This window comes from Athene noctua, chromosome 14, assembly GCF_965140245.1.
Source record: "Athene noctua chromosome 14, bAthNoc1.hap1.1, whole genome shotgun sequence".
NCBI lineage: Eukaryota > Metazoa > Chordata > Aves > Strigiformes > Strigidae > Athene > Athene noctua.
Genome location: NC_134050.1, coordinates 569,860 through 595,653, shown reverse-complemented (window position 1 = coordinate 595,653; position 25,794 = coordinate 569,860). Strand labels below are relative to the sequence as shown.

General features: G+C 36.4%; 1 protein-coding gene across 5 annotated transcripts in view; it reads left to right on the top strand.

Annotated features, from left to right (window-relative positions):
• Nucleotides 1–25,794, top strand: part of SBF2 (SET binding factor 2) — a 243,214-nt gene that overhangs the window by 129,095 nt on the left and 88,325 nt on the right. For all 5 annotated transcript variants that reach the window (XM_074918678.1, XM_074918681.1, XM_074918679.1 and 2 more), the window contains exons 7-16: nucleotides 8,151–8,283; nucleotides 9,851–9,959; nucleotides 10,678–10,791; nucleotides 11,642–11,719; nucleotides 13,843–13,956; nucleotides 14,463–14,591; nucleotides 15,355–15,453; nucleotides 17,446–17,650; nucleotides 19,902–20,011; nucleotides 21,539–21,688. In XM_074918678.1, coding sequence (XP_074774779.1) covers nucleotides 8,151–8,283; nucleotides 9,851–9,959; nucleotides 10,678–10,791; nucleotides 11,642–11,719; nucleotides 13,843–13,956; nucleotides 14,463–14,591; nucleotides 15,355–15,453; nucleotides 17,446–17,650; nucleotides 19,902–20,011; nucleotides 21,539–21,688 — 1,241 coding nt within the window. The remainder of the gene's footprint in view (nucleotides 1–8,150; nucleotides 8,284–9,850; nucleotides 9,960–10,677; nucleotides 10,792–11,641; nucleotides 11,720–13,842; nucleotides 13,957–14,462; nucleotides 14,592–15,354; nucleotides 15,454–17,445; nucleotides 17,651–19,901; nucleotides 20,012–21,538; nucleotides 21,689–25,794) is intronic.

Here is a 25,794-nt window from a genome sequence, read left to right as displayed (position 1 = left end):
TTATCTGAAATTAGTCCTGGTAGTTTGAGTCAGATCTCTTGAAACTTGCTGTTTTATATATAGCTGAAATGACAGCAAAACTGTCCATCAACAAGTTAAAAAGTCAATATTATCATATGTGGTTATGTTGGTGAAAGTGAGGTGTACTGAGTTCATACCTTTAGCATATACCTTTGTATTTTCAGAAATTCTGTTTGCATGTTGTGCCTATGAGTAAATAAAGATTAAGGTGTTAAGATCAGGTTCTACGATATGCTGGTATCTCTAAGTGGACATCACCATACCAGGTTTCTGATCCTACCTAGCTGCCGTGTTCAAGTCCCGTAAAAAGGCTGTCATCAGTGTGCAAAAGTTGTTCATGCTTTATTCCCAGACAGTTCTTGAATTGTTGAGATTGACAATGAGGGGGTAAGTATAATAATTTCATTTTGACGTGCCACTTCCTCATGAGATTACGTGCTTTCCTAATTAGCTTACATGCAGAATCATGTCCAATAGTCTCTAAACCAGTAATCACTTTGCTTCTTTGCTCTCTATTCATCCTGCCACAGCTTTGAATCCGTGATCAGAAAAGTTAGTATTTCTTTGTTGTAATAGTTTTCCTGATTTTAACATGAAATTTTAAAAATAAATTGGGTTGTTTGAAAAAATCTTAATGCTCTTTCTGAGGTTTAAAATGTCTGTTGGTGGCTGAACAGAAATCCTCCTTTACTTTCACACAGTTTACCGTATATGAATCAATTTGGAGAACTGATAAATTGCAGTATCTATTTTTTATTACTTAAATCAGCAGTTGCAAATAATTGCTCCTTCACATCAAATTATGATTTTAGATTTGCTATCAGAATAAAGATTATTTTGGCTAATTTAACTGCTATAAATAATTTTTATAGCACATGCTTAGTTCTCCAACATATCTTTTGATGTATGTGAGGTAGGATGTTTCACAAAATATTTGTTTCAAAACATAAATTCATGTTTCTTAAAAGGACAGTTCTAAAGAAAGAAACTCACCTATAAAAATTTCTAGGAATGTGGGAACATTTCAGGAACACTCTCCCACCCCTACTTGGGGAAACTGGGCAGCGTTTCAGTTCATTAGTATGTATCATATCCCAGTCCACTCTAAAGTCTTTTACAAAATTCTTTCATTGAGGTTTGGTTAATGTTGGCGTGTGAGTGTTATACAGAATTTCTGTATCCCAATATTAGTTTTGTACAGGATTACTGTTTATCTCTACTTACAACTTTCTCAGGGCTGGAGTGCTAGGTATTTATGAGATAAACATCCAAACCAAATAGCTTCCTAGTTTAGGTATCTTCGTAGATAACTGAATAACTAAGCAGAAGATGAGATGTGAAAATAAAGCATATTTCAGTAGAATAGACTATTACTCAGATGTTAATGCCTACATGCATATAGAGACAGACAGCAAGAGAAGAAAAACTTCTGTTTTAGTCTAATAGTTAACAGTTCAATATTGAGAAATATTGCTTACCACCCTCCCTGCAGGAAAAAAATAATCTCAGATTTGATTTAGATGAAGATTATCTTCCCCTTAACAGCTCTGAAATTAATTTTATATGCAAACCTCCTTTGAGTGACAGGCTCTTGGAATTTATTCTTTATGGAAATTTGGTTTTGATGTGTGTTCAGTAGAAAAATAAAACAACACAAAAGCAATATTTAAAGTAACTAAATCTGGTTTTAGTAGCACCTATGAAGCCTGTCCATATGAGCCAGACATAACAATCAGTTGCAAACCTTCAGTTGGTAATGCAGGTTATGTTAGTATAATTCAGAGTTACTGCTTTCATGTAAATTTGACATTTACCTTCCTGCCATGTGAGTACTTTCCATATATGAAACCATTATTTGTCTGGTTTGCCTTCCATCGTCTTTGCTGCTTTATTGAGAAAACTAACTCAACACACTAAGTCTTGAGCTTATCAGTCTCACTTGGAATATGTGTAGCTTTAGAACTGTGCATATGAAATGGTATTGTACTTCCCTCTTTCAGGGATGAAGCGCATATCTAAATATTTTATTATTAATTGTCTTTAGCTATATCATTGTCTCAAAGAAAGAATTTGCTGATCATGTTCATTCAGTGTACTGGCAAAGTTGTGTTTGAAGGCTCAAGAAATCCAGAGGGCTTTTGCTGCTCCTTTAAGTAGGTCTGTAGAGGGATTTAATGACATTGGTAATAATGAAGTGATATCAACATGCAAATGACAGCCATCACCATGTGTCTTCCTAAGTCGACCATATACTGTGCTTGATCCCTGTTGCCTTGTGCCTGTACAATTTTGGGTTTGGAGGACAACCATCCGCTTGGCTCAGTGTGGACAGAACACACGATACTGTGAAACCTTGGGGGAGCCACAGTGGTAGGAATAGTTACCTATCAGCTGAAGAGATCTTTTTCATATATACACGCTGATTTTCACAGTCTCTTTGGTATGCTGTTTAATGAACAGTTGGCTTTTATGGCAATTATACCGGAATCCCTCTGTATGGTCCTCCTGTTCCTTACCTCTTCCCACCCTCCCCAAAGCCTGGTTTATAGAGAAGCCTTCCTTCTGCCCTGCTTCTTACAAAGAACGTGCAACATTCATGGTTCAGATACTAAAATGCCTTCAGCTCCAAAATCAAAAGTTTATCTCTAAGAATGCATCTTGGGTTTAATGCTACATGTCACACCCATGTTTGCTTCTGTGTGCTCAGAAATTAGTATGAACACTCTAGTCATGAAATGTTTAATTTCCTAGCTGAAGGCTCTGTGCTTTGGAGACTGATTCTCTTCCTCCTTAGTCTGACAAAGACCAAATAAGTTAATCTCTTGGGGTACTTGTCTGACTCATGTTCTCTGTTACCAAGCCAGAAGGCAGAATAAATTAACCCTCACAAAACTCTCTGCTGGCACTAGACTGCTCCCCATTTGTGAGCAAGTGTGCTTATGATTTAATCACGTAATGTGCAGTGCAGTCCTACTTTAATAACAGAACTGTATACTTTTCTAAATGTGAATTGATCCTGAACTGAGTGGCATAGCGTATTTTTGGGTTTGTTTTAACAGTGTGTAGCTGATTGGAGATACTGTGTAATTTTTGGATTGACAAATGCTATTTGGCAAGGTTTGTCTGTATGAATATTGAGTACAATTGTTGCCTCTTATTTATTAGTTAAGCTTGTATTTTGTTCATTAGCAGTGCTATGCAGCTACATCTAAAAATAAAAATGAAAAGAGTTTTGTTTTTCCCTACTTCTTTCCCATTTATCTTTAGAGCTTGACACTGCCTGGCACAGAACTTGTGCTATGCACTCTCCAGTGGCCTTTCAGAAAGGCTTTTCAGTCTTTGTTGACCCGTTTCCTGGATTAGCCTGGCTAAGTTATGGATTATTTTGTCTATTAAGCTTTTTCTTGTGTCCAGTAATTTATGAATGGCATATTGGCATAATAATGTATTTAGTTGAGCTTCCAAGTCCATATTTATAACTGTTTACAAAAGTCTGAAGAAGTTAGTGATAATATTTTGATTTCATGCAATATAGAGGACAGTTAATAATTTGTCAGGTACACTTTGGGTTTGGTTTTTTTTTAATCATGCTGAAATAAATGCTTAAATTCTAGAACAACAGGAAGCAGGCAGAATGATACATTTGTTGATGTAGGATGTCAGATAACTTAGTACAAATTACAGATTCTTTAAATACTTGAAAACAGTGAAGGTCAGGAAGCCTCCATTCAAAATTTTCCAGCATATGTATAATATTTTACAGGATGTCTGTCTGACTGTAGACTGCAAAAGAGTAATCTGTAAAAATCAACTTGTTTGTTGTTTTTCGTGTTGTCTATTTATGCCCTGAGAAACGAGCATCGGATGTAGTGTGGAGTCTGAAGACCAGTGTACGGTTCAAGGTTACAGACAGACACGATTGTATCTTGTAGCATGAGGAAACTGGGCTCAGCCTGTTATTCAGAACTGTTTGTTTTCTGTAAACAACGTGCAAGGCTTGAAACAACACCTTAGTGGCTTGGTCAAATAATTTTGTCAATGGTTTTAAAGGTTTTTATAAAGGAAAGTAATCAGAAGTCTTATTATTTATGATTTGTTTGATTGTATGAGATGAAAATTTTCTTCACAGTCATTATATTGCTGATACTCCTGAAAACATATATCAAAGTACGTGTGGAACAATAATTTTGTATTGAGTTAGTGGCTATCATCTTGAAAATAAGAGAATTTCGGATTAGAGGTATATATTGTACACTTGATTTTATTTATTTTATATTCTTCTGTATTGTATACAGATTATTTAAAAAAAAAGAGAGAGAGAGAAGGAAACCAGCTGGTACCAAGGAAGCTGTTCAGTCAGTGGAAGTGGTTAGTCTGGGTTTCACTGTCCAAGTGTGTTTCCAGACTGAGTAGCCTATTTTCAAGAATTGGGTCAATATCGGTGATTAGCTTCTCAGTGGAAAAGCACTTCTATTATGCAAAAAAAGCCTCAAAACACACACACACACACACCCACCAACTTCAGAATCTCTCCTTAGGTATAAATGTAATATTTCTCAGGCTGTGAAGCTTTTATTCAGGAAAGAAAAGGGTAAGAGCCAGTGAAGTTCTCTCTTTAAACTGGCTTTTGGGAAAGATACCTAAAGAAATGACCTTGGCTATTTAATTTTTTTAACTTTATTGTTATTTCTTGAAAATTAATTTTGTTTTCAAATGCAGGCACACAAGATTGCTAGTCTTTTTTTTTCTGTTTCTGTTGAAATGTGGCTGGTTTTGTTGAGTTGACTTGTTTTTTTATGCATTCAGAGCGCAGAAAATGGTCAAGAGACTTTAGAAATAACTTTTAGAAGGAGATTCAATCCATTGAAAATTCCAGGTTTGGCTTGCAGTTAGGAAGGTTTATAAAGTGATGTCGGTTACGTTAGGTAACTGTCTGACATTTCCCACCCAGGTTTCTCGCAGGTGCTCGCATGTGGCCCAGCAGCACGGGCAGGGTGTGCAGCAGGTCAGGGCCCCGCGCCTGGTGCTCTGCTGCCCTGCGAGGGCTGGCCTCTGCAGAGCTTTTGGCCACTGATAGATTGCCCAGCAGTAGTGTGCGCAGTTTATAGCTGCTTTTAACTGCTTTTTCCAAGGACCTGCTAACTTGGAGCTGTGCTGGGGGATTGCCAGGCTGGAGAGACAGTGCCTCCTCTCCCGTCTGATCCATCTGGCCAGTGAGCTTTCCCTGCCCCTACCAGCCTGTCTCCTTGCTTTGGTGATGGCTTTCCTTTGGCCCTGTTCACACTCACAGAAGGTTGGATATTTCCTGGTGTCCTTACTTTCTGTTCCCTGCCATTCCTTACGAGACCTGCTGGTTTGTGAGAGATGTCTTTTAGATGCTCTCAGTTTTGGTCACTTCCACAAGCTCTGTGGATAAAGCAATACTTTTGTCTAACTCCAAGCTGGTGCATTTGTATCACAGCAAACATTTCAACTCCTCCTTCATGGCCAGTTCAAGTGTAGTGAACACCTGAGAGACCAACTAGAGGGAGGGATGTAAGAAAAATATGTTTGCAGTAAATATTCTGTGTGACATCAAGTTTCTACATGGGAGGTAGTTGCTAAAAATACTAATCTTAAAAATCAAATTATATTGATGCTAATTAAGCTGCAATGAGAAATGTCTTTGTGGATTGCAAACTGAAGTTTTATCTGTGTCCACTAATATGCAGCAAAACCAGACTAATTTCCCTGGTGAAACTATGAAAGCTTCACAAACTTTTATCATCTGCTTAATAGTTCAAAATCAAATTATTCTTTTTAGAAGGCCAGTGTTCAAATACTATTAAGTACTTGCAGGTGTCCTCCTTACAGATAAGCAAAATATTAATTTCCTCTTCATTCATGTATTTTCTTAGTGAAAACTTTTGCATTTTCAAGTGCTCAGTCACCATGTACTATTGAGAATTGTGTATTGGTTTGGTATCTGATGAGGAAGCTTATATTCAGAAGAGATTTCGAGTGAAAAATGCTGATACTGGATGTTTTAAGACTGAGGTATTCTTCCTAGTCTCTTCAATCATTGTAATCTACAGCAGGATAATATATAGCTAGAAAAAAGGGCTATTTTTTTACACAGCTTAATTGAGTACTTTCCGTAAAGGGATGTTTTAATTCTTTGTAAAACAGTTTAAAGTCACTAAGATCCAGAAAATATTTTAGAGCAGTTACCTGTCAATCTAGGTTGCAGTTTTAAAACATGAGGAATGGAAAACCACCTCTTTCAAGAATTCTTAGTTATAGATATTTTGATCATGAGAGATTATTTTAGAGGATTTAGTTGTAACAAATGATGTGATTATTTGTGAGTTTTTAAGTTACTGTTTTCCTCAGTAACACCTGCCAGAACATTACAGGTTTATAGAGGATTGTTCAAGGATTTTTGTATCTATTGATAGAAAAAAGTGTCAGATGTTTAAAAAAATTATCCCTAAGTGTCTGAAGATATTTGGTGTAGAAAGCCCACTTAGCTTGAAAGCAAAAACTTAGTTTAAAAGAAAAGAGAGTACTCCAAAGCAATCTTTAAAATCTTCTGGGTAAAGGAACAAGGGCAGTTTTGCATAAAAAGGGCAGTTCAAGTTTTTTCATTTCTTAGAGATTTGTTTTAAACAGGCAGCAGTTTCTAACTTTGTGTTCGAATATATATGTACCCTCATACATACATACATACAAAAAAGGACAGTATTTCAAGTTAGCTTCTAACATTCACTCATGAGTTCTATTTCATTCACGTTATTAAGCTAGTTCTATTTTTAACACTGTCCTTGTGTATTACAAAGCAGTTTGTTTTATAGCAGGACAGTATTAGTTGTGCCACTGAAAAGAACAGCAAATACTTGCAAGAGTAACTCACTCAGCGTTATAACAAAGCCTTCTGTCCTTGAGTCCTCTCAAGCCTGCCTTTGATTTCATGACTCTGTCTGTAAGATTCTTGGAGAATGGAGTTCGAAAGCACAAGCTATTATGTTACTGACTTGTTCATTCAAAGAATTAAGTCTTTTTTCTTAACAACCCTCTCCAAATCCTTGTCCCTTTGTATGTAAGAACCAAGCTCCACTCGAGCAAAGCAAATTTTTATGCAACATCATAGAAAAAAGATTTGTCAAAACATGTAATAAAAATTACTTAAGCAAAACAAAGTGTTAATTGTTATATCAATATAGTGGCTCTCCGCAGTCACACTTCTTATGGGTGGATTATTGTAAGATAAGCGGTAGCTTTGTAAAGGTAATACAGTCTGTTTTACTGATAACAGTAGCTATGTCCTCAGGGAAACATCATGCATTCCAGCATATTTCAGGAAATTTCATAAATTTCAGCATATCTCACATATCTCAGACATGTCTCCTTCTCAGGATGGGACTTTGTTTTAAAGGAAATGTATTTTTGGTTTTCCCTGAAAGCACATGGCTTTGTCTCCTAGGTGAATTATATTGTCTTTCAAAAAACCCCATAACCTGATTCATGAGTCTTACCCTAGATCTAGTGGGGCTCGTTTAAACAGTCAGCTCTTCTTTAACGTATCCTTCTAACGACATGTACGCTCTTACTGCCCTTTTTAAACCTTGTGACTCCTAGAATGCTCTCCATGGATAAAGTTTGAATATATTTACTAGGAAGTCTTTGCAATATTCTTTTGAGCTCATCAGTATGATGTGGGTTTTTTTTTTTATTTCTGCCTGTGGAGATGCTTTAAGGTTTAGAAGTTAATCTTGGATCAGTGACCAGAATTGAGTTCTAGGTACACAGAAGGCTACGCAGAAGATACATGTAATACTGTTCGAAGTCACTATAAAGCATTGCTGGGATTTGTGCTGAGGAGGGAAAATCCTTAAAAGTGATATTTGAAAGAGAGGTATAATACAATATATTTGATATGTAAAGATACATTCAGATAGTATTTTAGCAACCTGAAAAAGAGCAAGGAGGTTGCACTAGTTAAATAAAAGGTAGAAAAACTTGGGGTTTGGCAATTTATGCATTTATCATGTGGTTGTTGAGAACTTTGGAAAATAGTACATTTTAATGTAATTTTGGTTCTTCTTTTGTAATGTTATTACAGGGGTTTTTTGTTTGTTTGTTTTTTTAAGGAATCCAAAATGTACTCAGCTTATTCTGTGCCGTGCTTACAGAAAACAAAGTTCTCTTTCACTCAGCCAGTTTTCAGAGGCTCAGTGATGCCTGTAGGGCTCTGGAGTCTTTGATGTTTCCCCTCAAATACAGGTGAGTTGGGTTTTGATTCTTTGAACTCTTTGACTAATTTCATAATTAATTTTACAACTTATTTTACATTGTCCTTAACAAAAGGAGTTGTTCTGTGTTTGTTCAAATAAGCAAAGGTTTTTCATGATCATCTATACAAGTCCTAGTCTGTACACGTAATTAGTAAAAATCTGATTGCATCTTAACAGTGGAAACAATTAAAGGAGAAACATCCTACCTACAAATACGGTAGAAACCCTACTCACAACATCAGTTGAGTGGTTCAGCTTGACAGTGATGATCCATGAGTAAATGCATGGAAAAGATATGGGGGAGATCTGATAACAGCCTGCCGATAAGTAAGAGGAGGTATGTGGCAGGAGAACAAGAGACTACTGGGGTCACAAACCAAAACAGGGGAGTGCAAGGTTCTGACTGTACCTGGGGAGAACATGCTTTATTACAGGGATAGGTAAGCATTGGAACAGAGACCCTGTAGAACTTCTGTCCCTGTAGGCTGTCAGGACTCAGCTGGTCAGAGCCCAGATCTGGATTCAGTCTTGACCCTGCTTTGAGCAGCAGGTTGGTGTAAATGATCTGCTGAGGCCCTTTACAACCCGAAAGGTTCAGTGTTTCTAAGGTAACAGCTACATTAGTTTGTATCACGGTTTTAAGTCACTGACAAATGTCCACCAAAGAATGAATTTAAATGAACAAATTGATCTCTCTAAAAAGCCACATCTCGTTCCATCATTTTGAAGTGGAAAAACTTCATCTAGCTATTTGGGGTTTTTTTCAGGAAGAAGATATCTAATTCTGACTCATCTGTTTCAAAAGATGCTTGTATTTTAATAGCATGCTTTTATTTAAAATATTTCAGGTATTGGGTTCACTGTAATATAGAATAAGAGGAAAGTGAGTTTTGGAATCTGTTTCTTCATGCTAAAATAGTCATGAATGTCAATTTTTAATAACTATAAATTAAGTGTTGAAATGTTGGATCAATTTAGATCCAGATTTTCATGTTGCTCTGAAAACAGCAGGGTTTTTTTTTAAAAAAAATGACAAATCAAGTAAACAATATCTGAAATACAGTGTACTGTATATAATGTTGTCATTTCAATATCTAAGCAAACGATTTAATGTAAAGATTTCTTATTCATGATATTCTACAAAAGGCTGAATTGTAGGTGTCTGGCCAAAAAGCAGCCGTGTTTTTAAAATGTAGGTATTATCTGTAACTTTAGTATTCCTACTTACCTAAAAGTTGTGGACAAATATGATGTACATATAACATAAATGTTACAGATATAAATAGGCTTCAGTTATTTTGCGCATACTCTTGTTTACAGTAAATTTTAGACACTATAGTATAATAACGTTCTGCACTTCACATGACAGATGTTCTTGGAAGCGCATGGAACCTTATAAAGAAGTATTTAATTAATACTTTAATCTTTTGTGTTTTTAAAATGCAGCTATTTTTAGTAAATTTAACATAATAGCAGGAAGATTTGGGGTTTTTAAAGAAAAAAGCTACCCTATATGAAAGGATAGTCAGAAGTCATTTTATTTATTCTTTTCACAGTTATCCCTATATTCCAATTCTTCCTGCACAGCTATTAGAAGTTCTCAGCTCACCAACTCCTTTCATAATTGGCGTGCATTCTGTCTTTCGCAATGACATTCATGAGCTTGTAAGTATGTCTACCCAGTATACCCAGTGTCATTTGTGATGCTTAGTTGCAGAGACCTTCTGTGCTTCAGAGATGTTTATTCGAACAATTCATATATGTTTAAAATATTATTGTAGAAAGCGGGCAAGGCAATCAGGAGGAAAAAAAAGAAAAAGCAGCAATTGTTTTGTAAATACATGGAGACTATAGAAGAGGCAATTATTTGATTCTAGTGCAGGATGAGGATTAATGGATCCTTTTCCAGCTTTGTCATCTGTTTGTCATGGATTTGAACAGTTCACTTAGGATTTTTAAATGACTCCTCTATTATTTTATGCTTACTTTTTAAGCATGTGCTTGGAGAAACTGAACCAGGGTTACAGAGATGCCTAGTAATGTAATTTTACTTATGGTTGTCCTCACTGTGTCCTTTTGCAAAGAGCCTAATCGAGTCTCAAATCACTGAACGCAGACATGGAACCTCCAGAAACAGGAGTCATTTAAGAAAGTTTGGTATAGTTTCACTTTGTTTGGTTTACATTTCTTTTTCATGGCTAGGTTCAGTAATATGAAGTATTTGGAGTATTTAATTTATCAAAAGCATTCTATACATTAAAGTTAGTACTGGTTTAATTTGTTTATTTTAACTTATGTGCAGGTCATGAAAGTTGAACTGTTTTGTTTTTAAACTAAGCTCACAGTGTGCACCACTGATAATGTCTTTGTTTGTCCCTTACAGTTAGATGTAATCATAGCAGACCTGGACGGAGGCACAATTAAAATTCCTGAATGTATTCATCTCTCTCAGCTACCAGAGCCACTGCTACATCAGACTCAAATGGCGCTTTCTCTAGTACGTTTTGAAACAAACCCCATTTCCTACCCTCTCACCTCTTTTTAAGGAATAAAAAATGAGTTTCAGTATTAATTCACTTTCAAAAACACTGGAAATGTGAGATTTAAAAATATGATTCATGCCAACTTGCCTTTCTTTAGAAGAATTTATTATCTGAAGTTAAAGTTAATATCATCAGTAATTTACTACTAAAATATTTTTTTCACTATGCAACAGGTAGGTAGTGATTTTTCCTTCCTACGAATGTTTTTTTAATAAGAGTTCAACCTCAATATTTTAGCAGCACTATTACTATTCAGTTTAGCTTCTTTTCTGTTTCTATAAATTAATTTAAACTGTACATTGTCTTGAAGTTTAACAAATGAATAGCTAATAAGTCATGAAGTTTGTTTGTGTGATGCCCCTGTGTCAGTATTCAAGAATGATTGATTCTGCATTGGGGAATCAGTAACAAAAGGAGTTTGGTTTGTCGTTTTGCTATCATTGTCATACGTTAGGAATCACCTTATTTGGAGGCTTCTGAACAAACCTTCTTATTTTAAAGAAGGGTTTTCTCTCTGTTAATCTGTTTCAGATGAATCAACTCTAAAATCCTTAACAGTATTGACTAGTCTTGTTGACTGTAATAGGAATTTTTGATAACTAGCTTGCTTACAGAAACCTGAAGCTGAGAAATTAACCCCACCTTTATTTCCATTCAGTCTTTGCAATTTAACTCAATCTATTATTTGAGGTACTTACTATCAGAATATTAAGAATATAATATTGAGAAATAAGAGAAAAAAAGTAATTTACCCTTTCCTCAGCAAAATGAGGGGAAAAATACTTTGTTTAAAAAATTCTCTAGGTTTTGCATCCTGATTTGGAAACAGCAGATTATGCATTCCCTCCCCCACGAACAGCTTTATCACACTCAAAAATGCTGGTAAGATTTCTGTGTTACATCTGACTTTAAGTAGAAAACTGTTGAAATTTTAGACTAACTTTCTTTTAAGAATTTCTTCTTTGTGTTTTCTTTTCCATATCCATATTCTTTATAGTAGTATCAGTGGAGCAAAGAAATGCCATTGGACTTTGCACTCTGCCCTCTGGTAGTATTCTAATAGATTAGAAGTTTTTATAAATATATTTGTATTAACATGGAAGCACCTTATTTTCTTTTAATATTACTGTCTATTGAGTTAAATTAATGCCTCCTCTGTTTTGTAGACCAGTAAAGCGGTAGAACTTTACATGAGTGGACAAACTGATGTTTTTGTGTGTTTGTGTAAATGTTAAAATTAAATTTTCTTATAGACAACTCCCTGCCCTGCCCCCCCCCCCCCCCAAAAAAAAAAAAAAGTTTCAGAAACATTAAAAATGTCATTCAAGATCTAGATTTTTAGAGTAAGCATGAGTAAAGCTAGGAGTGGTGCCTGTGTCAGCAAAACATAAATCATAATGATGATAATTATTGTATAAGTATGCTTGAACAGATCGGGAAAGAAGTTATATGGGTTTTAACCATACATGGTTAAATGGCTTTAATGAACCTCGACCTGAGTGAAACTATATGTAATTGTCTATACTAAAAAAAAGTCTGTAGACAGTTTTCTACTAAAATCTAGTTAGTTTAAATTAAAAGTAGTTGTGAAGCTATGGTAACAACTCGGTGAAGCTGCTAAAGTGTCTAAAGTTGAACCTGAGTTGGCAGTCCAAATTAAAATCCAAAAGCCAACTCAGTTTAAGAACACACATTGGTGTTTCTGTGTAGTTATATTTGAAAACTTAAAACGAAGTGGTACAATACATTTGTTGTTCTTTTTTTGTTGCTTTAAGATTATTTTTTTTTCATTGCTGAAGACAGGAAACGTCATCCAGATTTCGTTTAAACTAATAAGAAATCAACTAAGATATCAGTTTGAATAGTGAATTTATAAATTACTGTGGTTTTGTATCAGAATAAGAATTCTGTCAAATCTGAAAGAAACAACCATGTTTTCAAGTAGTCCAAAAAGTCTGGGTACAAATGCACCTGTTAAAATCCTAGAGAGCAGCCTGGACACAAAGAAAATGAGAATGTTTCTCAGTAAAATAAGCCCTTACAAAATTAAGATAAAAATAGAACAATATCAGTCATGTTCCTGTGAAGACTAAACAGATAATTAGAAAAACATTCCAATAGGACAGCTTTATGGAATCTTACATATAGCTAAACTTACATTTTTTTCAAAATTGTTATAAGCTTTAACTTACTCAGGTTGTATTTACTTGTTGATTAGCTGATCAGCTGTTTACCTGATGAGTTAATCTAAGTTACAATTGCTGCTTGTAACTTTGAGAGTTTGTTTAAAAAATCCTCTGAGGCATCGTAGAGTGGGAGGTCATAAAGCAATCTTTAGGGCCTCAGGTTTTAGACGTGGCTGCAGTCCGAGTAGGTGCCTGAGCTAAGATAGAAATCACATGGGTGACATGCACAGGATTTGTTCACAGTCTTTAGTTGCATCTGGGCCAGGTGACGATGTCGCTGCCCCAAGCCTGCCCGGCCGTTCACAGCATTCCCACCAGGCCATCCATTTTTATGTAAACACTGCCTTACTCATTTAAATCCAAATAAACCAGGACTTTAAAGATCTACTGTTTTAAACTTCTTAAACTAACCCTGGCTTATCCGTGGGCCCTGCCCCTCCCCTCGCGCTGCCTGAGCCCTGCTGTGGGCACGCTTGGTTAGAGAATAAATCCCTCAAATGCCCTCTAGCACCTTTTTCTCATGGTGGTTCCTTCACCCCACACCACCCTGACCGTTACCCTTGTGTTGCCCGGAGCGTCTCGTGCAGTCGCAGGAGGGAAGGGGTGAGTGTCCTCAATCTGGCATTGCCATCTGCGGGCAGGGCAGGGGAGCTGTAGCCTTGTATAAGAGAACTTGGTATGTGTGCAAATATTTCCACGTTTGTGCTACCCTGCTCTGTAGTTTGAATTTGTAGGTGTTTCTCAGACAGCATTGTATGAAGTGTGGAAAAGTTTAGAATAAAAAAATGTTTTTACAGCCCATTCAATTACTGCTTACAGGATAAAGAAGTGCGAGCAATCTTCCTTAGGCTATTTGCACAACTTTTCCAAGGATACCGGTCGTGTCTTCAGCTGATCAGAATTCATGCTGAACCAGTAATTCATTTCCATAAGGTAAAAGAGAAGCAGTTATATGTAGGTAGTATTCATTTGTGTCGTGTCATTCCCATGAGCTTGCCTCTTGAACATGTGTTAAAGTTTAAAATAAAATAATTTACACGTGGTAAGCGTATCATTTTGACATAGAACCGCATAAATGCAGTTTAGTGGAACTAATTGTAGGGGCAGTGATGAAACCTGAAACGAAGTTAATGTTGAAATTTAATGCAAAGAAACATTTGAGGAATCATTAAGGAATTCTGAAAACACCTATGTAGTTAGTGTACAATACAGTAAAGTACTAATTTTCTATTTTGTTACTTGTGAGAATTATAAAATGTGTGCATCAGACTTCCTGTTACATCGTTCCTGATTTTAGGTATAAATAGATACTAGACAATATAAAATATTTAATTAGAAAGTACCACAGGTTACTATAAGTGGTAAAAATGTTTAACTGCTAGTACATAAATAGTTGGTTGTAGGTAAAATACATGCATTTTTCTCTGTCTTTATTACAGGCCGCCTTCTTGGGGCAGCGAGGCTTAATTGAAAATGACTTTCTAACCAAAGTTCTCAATGGAATGGCATTTGCTGGTTTTGTGTCAGAGAGGGGTCCTCCTTTCAGAGTCTGTGATCTTTTCGATGAGGTGAAAACTGTTCCTGTATTCTGAACTAAACTAAAATATGCCAATGACATTTCAGCATGTGAAAAACCATCGAGATGCTTCTGAAGCCTCACTGTTTACTATATAAAGTTTATACTAAACTTCTCAATTCTCAGTTTCTACTAAGCATCCATTTTGAGCTTACTTTCGTAAAATATACCCTGCTCATATGTATTAAGTTAAACAGTTGTATAAACCATGGTGCTGCTGTTCCTATTGTCAGGTTTGGAACTTCATAATGCATCACATGTGCTAGTACAGAAGTATTTGGAGTAATTTAATTATATTCTTAGAAACATTGAGAAAGTAATTGACAAATATTAAATAAAATACATACCCAACAATATAAACTGGGACAAACATTTTTTTCTTTTAAAAAGCACTGCCATATTTGTATTGTACTGGCTTTTACTGGAGTGTGGAGTACAAAGAGAGCTTGGTATTAATTCTGCATTGTAATAGCATATATGAGAAATATGGATTATGGTATTAGAAATGGTAAAGGAATGTTTTAGGTACATAGGACTTTCTCTTTTAGGTAGGAATATAAAATCTGGTAAGAGAAGCTCTATAAGAAAGGGAAAATGTCTCATGTTCCAGAGCAAGGTGACATTGTATGTTTTTCAGTGTTTGGTTTTCTTTGCTCAGGTTCAATTTAAGATTAACATTTCATAATTTAAATAGGAAATAAATTACTTTTGGTTGAATTATAAATACTTTTATACTTTTTTCTTCCTTTTTAAAGTTGGTAGCCTTTGAAGTCGAAAGAATTAAAGCTGAGGAAGGTAATCCACCAAAAATGATAAAGCATGTTAGAGAACTTGCAGAACAGCTCTTCAAAAATGTAAGTTTACTATACCTGCTGCACTGTTGGAGTTGAGATAGTAACATTAAAAATCCCTGGTTTTGAGTTTGATCCAGTGTCTGAAAATGGAAATGACTGCTTGTGGTGGCCATCATCTGTATTATGACAAAAGACTTTAGAACATTAAATGACAGCAATTTTGTATATATGAAGGAAGTTTAATATACTAATACTGATTTACATATTAACTACTGTTACATAGCATTCTGTTTTTTTAGTGTCTATTCACATAATGTTTGTAAACTCTTTCTTTTCTCTGCTGCAACCTGTCCATGCCAAATACCTCTCTTTTCTTGCCTCTCAACAATTATCCATATGGAATATGTACCTCCTGTTTGGCATAATGTATACTTTTGGCAGATCTTTCATGCTCTGCCAACCCAGTCCCCATGGTCTGTGTGCTCAGCAAACACCATTTCTTACAGCTTGTTTCTTGGACCCTTCAGTTTCTTTCAGTCCCTGCTGAGATTGTGTTCTCTTTCTCTGCATTGCATGTCCTGGCATCTGCTGCTCTCATCTTCCTAGCTAGATTTTTGACTTCTTCCATTAAGCTTTCCTCTGTACAGAATTTGTATGGCTAAGTAGCTGGTTTGTTTTGACTGCTGTTTCTCAAGTTGATGCTTTTCATTGGCTTGTTGCCTTTTGCTCCCATAAACAAAAGTATCAAGCTAGCTCCTGTTTATACATTCTATTGCAAGCTAGTTGTCCTGGTACAACAGAAACCTAGCTGACTGAGTAGTGCTCTTTGGCAGTGGTACACAGCAGGTAGTAAGTAATAGCATAGAGTCAAATCCAATAACAGCAAATTCAAACATGATTAATTATAACACCTCGTATGTGAATGAGGAGATGAAAATATCCTGGTTTGTTTGTTTGATTGATCATTATACTTCTCAAGACGTGAGATGTGATCCTGTGAATGGTGGTAGAATCCACGTGTAGGTCTTGGCTGTATGTTGGGAAAGGTACAACCTGAGGCCAGAAAAATCTCAAGCAAGAAAGATTATCAATAGTGAATTTTCATATCCTGCTCTCTTCAGGATGTCTTTCTGAAAAGTGTGTTTTAAACAAGCTGAAATCAAGGTGGAGGCTGTTGAGTGAAACTTAGTGGTTTGTGATGTACACAGTCTTCCCAGTTGCTGACCATCAGAGGCAGAAGGTGCATGTCCCCAGGCAGGAACACGTATTGCACCGACACTGCATCTGGGATTGACAGGTGCCAGCAGAGCTTACCTACATGGAGCCAGTCTTCGAATATCCCACATACAGTCACGCCTCTCTTGTATGGTGATTATTTCAGTAAAACAAATAAGTCAGTGTTCTGCAGCGTGAAACTGATTTTTAATTTTTTTTTAATGCTGAAGAGCTCTGCAGGAAAACCTGAAAGTAAAGATAAAAGCTTTCCATGGGGCTGCTTATTACAGACCATAAAAAAAGTGAGTGAAAAATCATGTAGGCAAACATTTGTTTTCACAGTGGAAATTCTGATAGTTTTGCAATAATGGAAGTCTTCTCTGTCCTTTGAAAATACCACAAAATCTGAAAAAGATATTTTCACTTTACAGTCTCAATCAAGATGAGAATATTTCTCAGTGCTTGGTGGAGTTGCATGTTTTAATATTCTTTAACCCTCTCTCTAACGAAGAGATTGATTGTCAAACTAATCTCTATTCAAGTCCTAAATATTTTTTAAGCTGCAGAAAATCAGTCTAAGTTAAGCAGTGATTTTCTTTTACTCTCTTTTTGAATTTTGCATGTTGAGAAAAATAATTTTATAAAAGCCTTTCTTTAACAAAGTTGGAAATATTAGAGATAATGAGTCAAGGGACATGTGAATATGAAACATTGTATTAGTCGAGCTGCATTAGAGACTTGACTTCATCTTTCAAGTGTGACAGAAAAAACAGCAATAAAATTAGACGAAACAGATAGTAACACATTCGTGTATAACCTTTTGCGTTTGACCTGCAGGAGAATCCCAATCCCCACATAGCATTCCAGAAGGTGCCGCGGCCCACAGAGGGCTCCCACTTGCGGGTCCACATCCTCCCCTTCCCCCGGATCAACGAGTGCCGGGTGCAGGAGCTGCTCCAGGAAGGGCTGGCAAGGAGCCAGGGTGCCCCCTCTGCCACCCGCGGGGACAAGAAGTGCGTGGTTCCAGCGGGTCCCCCTGTTGGTATGTTCACTGGTCCCCTGACTTATCTCTTTGTCTTCCTCTCTCCTAAGTTGAATATATAGTTAGCATGGTTGCCATGTGTTGCTCCCAACTTCACGTTAGCCCAGTGTTTTTAGTGATTGTTGTACCCTTTAGTAAACAGACTTGCCTGTTTGCCTTTGCAGTTTCTAAAGCCCTTTTGCGTCAACCTTTACTAAGAAGTCAGACGTCCAGAGTGTGAGTGACATAATTATTAGAAATAAAAAAGGATTTGATCTGAGTTAGACTCAACTATTAAATTAGATACTGTCTACTCATCCAGGCTACTCGTAGTACTGGCTGAACCAAGCTTTGAACTGTTAGGGTTTCTCCTCTGACACTAATGGAAGACACGTAAGTTACTCTAAAAAGGCAAGGAACAAACATAACACCCGTCTCAAAATAAATATACCTTTGTTTAAATATAAAGAACATTGTAGGCCTGTCAGTTTTAATGCCAGAAAAATTCTATTAGTCATAGTCATATTTATCAATGTGAATTTGTTGTAAACAAGTATGTTTAGTAAACTTGCAGAACACATGAAGCTGGCAGAGCTTGCAGAACTTTTAAAGGATGAAATTAGAAATCAAATCAGTCTTGAAAAATTGGAGATCTAGTGTCTAGTCTCTGTTGAATTTTGTCCTTCTGTACTGTTTTTCTTCAAATAAAGTATTGCACTTGCAGAGTGCACATGATCAGCTGACTAGGCAACAGTTCTTCAGAAATTAATTTGGAGATTATAATGATCAGAGGGCAAACATGACCTAACTATATCAATCTATTGCAGAAAAGACAAACATCTTAGTAGGATGTATTAACAGGAGTACAGTCAGGGAAGCCCATGGAGAAATTCTTTCATTGTACCCAGTAAGACCACAGCTGGACTGTTTGTATCCATTTTTGGACACTGGAGGTCTGTCTCCATTTTTGGTTCTGTTGGAGGGAGTCCAGAAGAAAGCAACAAGAATGACCAGTGGTCTGGAGAATGTGACCTACAAGGAAAGAGGGAGAGTTGTTTAGACTGAACCATAGAAGACTGAGGGAGCACATAATAGCGGTCTTCAGTGACATAAGAGACTGTTAAAATAAAAAGGGAACGATGTGTAGTGATAAGAAATAATGGATTTAATTGCAGCACAGAACTAGAGTCAGGAAAAACTTCTGGAAATGAGGACTGTGAGGCGGTTGAATGGATTTCTTGTGAAGCCACGGAGTCTCTGTTATCACAGAACTTTGGGAACACGTTAGACAAACATGAGAAATAACATAAATACAGTTGATCCTGTCTAGAGACAGCAGGATGTACTAGATGGGCTCTTGGGGCCCCTTCCTGACCTGTTTCTCTTTGGGTGTATGTAAGAGGACCGACTCTACCCACCTGCCCTTGCAGTTGGCTGTATCATTGAATGTGTTACAGAAAATTTAAAGGGTATGTGCTTGTGCTCTGTTGTCTGTCTTTAAAAGACTAGATGCAAGAGGTTTTCTTCCTCAGTAAGTTAATTTTTATGTCAAAGTTCTGGGTTGGGTTTTTTTTCAAGGAACAGCTTTCACGCTCATACTTTCTACTGTCCTGTGTGTCAAAATTCTTGGATATTAGGAGCTCATCATTATCTATAAAAAGGACATATTGTGCATTTATATTCTATTTGCTTGATACTAAAGAGAAAAAGAGAATGTTAGTTTTTCCATTCTGAATTTTTTTGAAAATTCTGAGCAAAACACTGCATTAAGAAAATAATCTTTAGATCTCAACAAATTGGAATCTAGATAAGACAACAGGTTTGTCAGGTTTTATTCCATCTCATATGAATTATTTAGGAGACAATAGTTATCTACTGCTACAAAATATGCAAGCCTATGTAGTGCACTGCAGGACACACACACGTGTACATTTTTTTTACTATTAATTTGTATTTATTTAAAAGTTTCAGTAATATGTTAGCTGTTGGAATCTCTTTGTGCCTGTATGAGACAAATAGAACAAGTAGCAAAGAGAATCAACTGCTCTGGTTAAAATTCAGGGCACTCTCTTCTTTAGATAGTGTAGGAAACCCAAAGATTTAGGATCTTACGTTCCTATCTGTATATGTCTGCTAACAGTATTTACTTAACAGAACAAAATGGAGGACACATTAATTTTAATTTTTTTTTTAAAAAAAGAACTTTCTGGTATTCTTTGCGGTTCTTGCAGAAGACATCTGACTGATGTATATTCTTCTTTTTCTTTGTTAGTTTCCATAATGGAAAAAGGAAGCACGGTTTTCAACAGTGCACAAAGGCTGGAAGTTGTTAGAAACTGCATCTCATTCATTTTTGAAAACAAATTTTTGGAGACTGAAAAGGTAATAAATTAAAATTTTAACTTTTCCAAATAAGCCTCTGTTCTGCTAATGAGTGAATAGAGACTGACCTTGTCACAAAGTACATTTTAAAGTCTTGTTTCAAATACTAATGATTATTTTAACCATTTAAATGAATGAACTAAGCAATAAAACTAATCATCTAAATGCAATACTGTTAAGTAATATGAAGCTAATGGATTTGAAAGCCCGTTTGTAATACTACATGAGTGTGTTGATGCCCTTTTTGCTAATTTATATTACCATTATAAATAATACCGTCCACGTGATTTTTTTTAAGAGGGATGTACATTGGTCTAGCAGTATTGATACGGAGGAATGTAAACAGAAAGCATTCATAGATGTTTTGGTGTTTGTCAACCAGTGCTCTTCTGAACTTTTTAGTACGGTAAATTTTGCTGGTTTTAAAGAAATCAATAGTTTGATAGACCTCAGAGGGGAATGTAAATGTTTGGCATGTCTGTCTTCACTGGAATGTAGTGGTGAGTTGTCATCCTTGACATCCTTATTTTTTCACATTAGGAAGTTGCCAGGCCTTGTAGAATCTAACCATAAGGGTTTCAGTTATTGATTCTAGAACAATCACTCAAACTTACACTCAAATCTAATTCTACATATGAAAATGACGTCCAAAAGTGTAAAATTATTTTAAGATTATTTTTTTTATTTCTCAGAAAAGTATCACCTGTTTATCTCTGAGGCTGTGCAGCTCAAGATAGAAAATGAGCATTTCGTGATTTACAAGTTATGTTACAGAATGCATATAGGAGAAATCCTAATAAAATGTGTAGCTCTTTAAAAAGAGTTTTGATGCATGTGTAACACAGGAGCTTTTAACCTCTTTCAACTTAGGCATTTGGAAAATTTCAGTAGTTTTTTGTCCCCTTGCATGGTAAATTTGTCCTTAGACAACAGACTGCCTTTTCTTAGTTATCTGTTACTACCCATTAAGCCTAGTCTAAAGGGCCACAGTTGATAATCATTGATGTAGCACTGGCTGCATCTATAAAACATTGACATTAATATTCTTCTGTTGGCCCAGTTTTAGGGCAAACTGTGTAACAAGCATGTGGCCTTATTGCCATGAGAGGTATGCCACTTCTACAGCCACCTGTCATTCACTGCTTATCAGAAAACATGCTGGTTGGCCTTGATAGGCTAACTCAAGCCTGGCTGGTACAGAATAGAGCCCTTGCTTTCATGCACAGTAATACATTTCTGATTTCACATCCATTCAATGCCAGTCTGTATTCAGTCATTTCTATTTGCAGGTGTAGATGAGAAATGCTGTTTAATGCATTTGAAAAAAAATGGGGAAAATTTAATACTTAATAACTCAAGCTAAATCAACTGTTACATGAAAGTTTGATATTCAAGGTAATGAGTAATTTCCAAAGTTATTCTTTACTATGCTGTCACTTGCAGTGTCTTAATAAAGAATGAATGATATTCAGTGTGAATAGTGCCATTTTATTTCATTTTCGTAAAGTTAGATTTTCTTCTCTCCAGACCCTGCCGGCCGCTCTTAGAGCTCTAAAAGGAAAGGCAGCTCGGCACTGCCTGACCCAGGAGTTAGGCCTGCACGTTAAACAGAATCGAGCAATACTGGACCATCAGCAGTTTGACTACGTTGTGCGAATGATGAACTGTGCTTTGCAGGTACAGTGCGTGAAGGTTTTTTAATTTTTGTTTTCTTTGTTTTGTTGTTATGATAAGCAAGAAGTTGTTTAGAGTGAGGTGGAGAGGCAAATTACTTAAATTATAGGACCACATACTAGAGAATGGTGTAGCAGATACTACTTGACAGTGGATTTAAGGTATTTTGTTGTTGAAAGGATAAAGGATAAAATGCTCAGGTCTGTACAGATCTGTCTGATATGAAAAACAGGAAGAAAACTGTTCCCATTATTAATAATTCAGATGTAGTTTCGTTTTGGTAAGTATTAAAGTGATTTATCTTAATGGCTTGAAGTACATTCTTACTGAAAGAGTGTTAGCTTTTCCAGATCATTTTTGACTCTGAGCTCATAAAATGTGTGTCACTTGGTGCTCAGTTAAAAAAGCCCAAGTTTGTCCTCATTGTCATCACAAGTGCCAGCATATTTCACGAAGAAAGCATACTTTCTACTTCCATGTAGTTCTGCTTGTCACGGTGACACCTTAGTTTGTCAGAGACTCACCGAAGGGTTTGCAGTTCATCTACTAGTTTATTCTACTGATAAATTGAATAATTTTGTGCGGAATAGGCATCAACACACAGTGGCAGAGTAAAATATGGGGACAACTTCTTTTGACTTTCCTTTGAATAATTGTTGGTTTAGCTTGTTCACAGTTTGTTGTGCAGAAATGTTTTCTAGACATCAGTGTTTTCAGTCTGATATCTGAGAATGTAGTAGCACTTTTAAAAATTTGTAATATGATTACACTTGGTTATAATTTCCATCGTTGCCCCTGTCTAAGTTATTGTATCAAATTAGTGAGTTGATAGAGACATTAGTATTTTAACCCCACTCTCCTCTAACCTAAAAGCCGCTGAAATAATTTTGCAGCAGTTTGTTGGCCTGTACTTTTAAAAAGGTGAGTGCTAAATAACAGCTTTCACTTAAGTATAGAAATAAATTAGCATTGACTGAACAAATGCTACCTCAGGTCACCATCAAATATAAGTTTTATTGTCTGTTGTATTTTGTGTTTGTGCACAGTAGATACTTTTCTACTGTTCGGAACAAAATTCAACTTTGCCTGAGCAGTGATCTTTGGAGTAAAACTATCTACATTTAGTAGATGAAAACTGAAGTCAATTGGCAAAAATTAAACGGCATGTACCAGAGTGTGCTTTTTTGGCACAGGCATTGGCCTTTTCCAAGCTCTAAGTTTAGCCTCAGAGTTGGAAGAAAAATTGGAAGTTGTCTGTGAAAATGTATTTCTCTGCCCAAAGTCATGGCCAGTGGAATACCTGCTGTGTATTCCAGAGTTAGAAATTTTCTTTCAAACCAGGAAACAGCATTGTCTAGATGTGCCACAGTTTTTTGATTGTTCCTGGGTTAAAAAAATAGGTATGTTTTTAAACAACAGGAACAAAATACATATCCTCTTTATTTGCTGTATTTTAGTGCAGAACAGATGGCAGAGGAAAATGAGGAGTTGAGGAAATTTCCTTTGCTGAGGAAAGAAATACTGACATTATCTTTTAATAAAGCAATAAAATCAAATTTTTGTTTAGGAGATAAATTTTTGTTATTCTTCCCAGTGACTTGAAGACCCAAGAACCTGTTCATAGAAATGAATGTGTCTGAAGTCTTACTGAAGTTAAAATAGAATGGTTTTTTTTCTCGGTAAAGCTGGCAAATACAACTCAATTCATGCAGAGTAAACAGATGCATCAAGGAAGGAGGCACAGTTTTTATGCTTCCCCCCCCCCCAACATTATTTTCATATCTTTGAAAATATAAAATGGAAATTTCCATTTCTCAGGAGTAAGCTTGGCCGGTATGAAAACATCTGAACTTCTGACACTGGGCAGCTATTTAGAAGCAAGTATTTAGGACATCTACTTTTATGACGTATGAAATTATTTATTAAGATAAAAGCATGATTTATAATTTGTCCATACACTTTGTTTGACTGTATTTGGAACCATGTGTGATTTTTGACATTTTGGAGCTTCCCTTGTAGCAGTTCAAGAAAAAATACATTATCGAGACTTTAAGTTTGCCCTTGCTGCAGTGGGACTCAGCAAGTCAGCATTTTGCTCGAAAGACATGAATTCTGTTAGCTGCAGGTCATAAGACCAAATAATTTAAACAGTGTCTGTTAAAAAGATACAAAAATCTAATTTAAGAAATGTGGTCTTAACTGGAGATGTACTCAAGATTTAGGGAAATACCGCATTAATTATGATGGAGTTTTCTGGGGAGTTAGACTGCAGTATTGCTTTGAGACCTCACGGATCTGCTGGAATTCTAGAAACTGTCTCAGTCTTACCACCACACGTCTTGTCACAGATTTTTCTGTTAAGGTTATTGCATGTTCCCATCGGGTTCCGTAGCATACAGACGGGAATCTTGCTGTGGCCAAGAGGCGTACAGCAGCTGCGGCAGAAGCTGAGAGGAGGGGAAGGTGCTGGGCGTAGTGGAGAGGTTGGGCAGAGCCCTGGCACTCTGCTCTGTACACACGGGGCTGAGCTGGGCTGAGCCCTGGGGAATACGGCTCTGCTGGCTCGCCTGCTCTGCCAGATGGGAAATCTGATGCTCCCCAGCCACCAAACCCCTGCTACTGATCATGTGAATTGTCGAAGACCATGGGTATTTCAAGAGATACAGGTTAGCCATTTCTGAAAAGTGTGTTTTGAACAAGAAACTGTATTATTGGCATGTACTGAATTCTTTGTCTTACTGGGAACAGTGCCACATATTACAAAACTAGGAAGATTGCATTCTGCAAGTTTATTGCAGATCCCTCTGTTACTATTCAAGACTTGCCTGGTTGTTTAGTGTCAGGCTTTTTCTTTTAATAGAATGTATTCTCTTGTTTTACTGGAGTCCATAAAAATAAAGGTCAGAAGCTTTTTCAGAGCTTCTGTATAGTCGTTTCATAGATGAAGAGCAGTACGTTAACAAAATGCTAGTAATAATCCCACCATGTATATTGATGCTGGTCTCATTTTATCTGGTGTGACATGGCTGCTACCAGTGCTTGAGAATAGGTTAAGGAAGAGGAATACAGTGTTCATACCATTGCTTGAAGTTAACAGCTGTTTTATTTCAGTGAAAAATTATTTAGGCTGGATTTCCCCAAGTATCCGATCTCTAGCCATTTTGCAACTGGGACGAAGGGAGGATGGTATTTTACTGATTTCTCCAGAGATGGCAGAACTTGGACTCGCCAGATCTCTGGTGTTTGTCAGCGTGAGTCTCACGGTCCAACAGTGACATTCTTTTGCACTGTTCTTCTCTAGATAGATAATGGGCAGGACCTCACTGCAAATTTTTAATAGGCCTATGATCTATGGAATAGTACAATAGAGTTTCATATTAATCTGCCTCATTTAGCAGGTAGGCAGCTGCATGTCAAGCCTTGTGGTAGGCTTTGGGTGACAGATATGTTTAAGGTAAGGCATGATGTAGTTAGTTGATACTGAACTGTTAAAAACATGTTTTATTATGTCTCTGTGTCTGAGAAGTATTGACAGCCTACTGCTGCTGAAATGAAAATGAAGGAAGTATTTCTGATTGCTCTTAGTAGCAGGAAGGTCAGAATTACATACACGTTGTATTGCCACTGATTAAAGCAGATGTCTTCGATCGAGGGCAATCAAATCCCCAGTTATTTGCTTTTGTCTCTCCTAGGAGTTGCCATTGGCACTTCCTAAAAGCTTCATTGTCATGCCCTAAGTAAGAATTTCTCCCCTGGCAAATAATATAATCTGACAAGCAATTAAATCAGCCTGTGATCACTAATCGGTAGTGATGAATATCTGAGATAGCGAAGCAGAAGCATGATGTTCTGCTCCATATCTTATATAACTAAATTACTACTAGAAGCCATCTACAATGTTGTGAATGCTTAATATATTGACAATCTATTCATGCAGATAGCACTGTAATGACAAAAATGTGAAATTGTTTCTATAGAAACTTAGAAACTATTTCCGTCATGTTTGCTATCTGATGCTGTTTACCTCAGAATAATTGACAAGCACTCATAAATTTGTATTTAAAAAGTTGATTTCCCTTTCATTTTCTGTGATGAAATGCTGTTCTCTG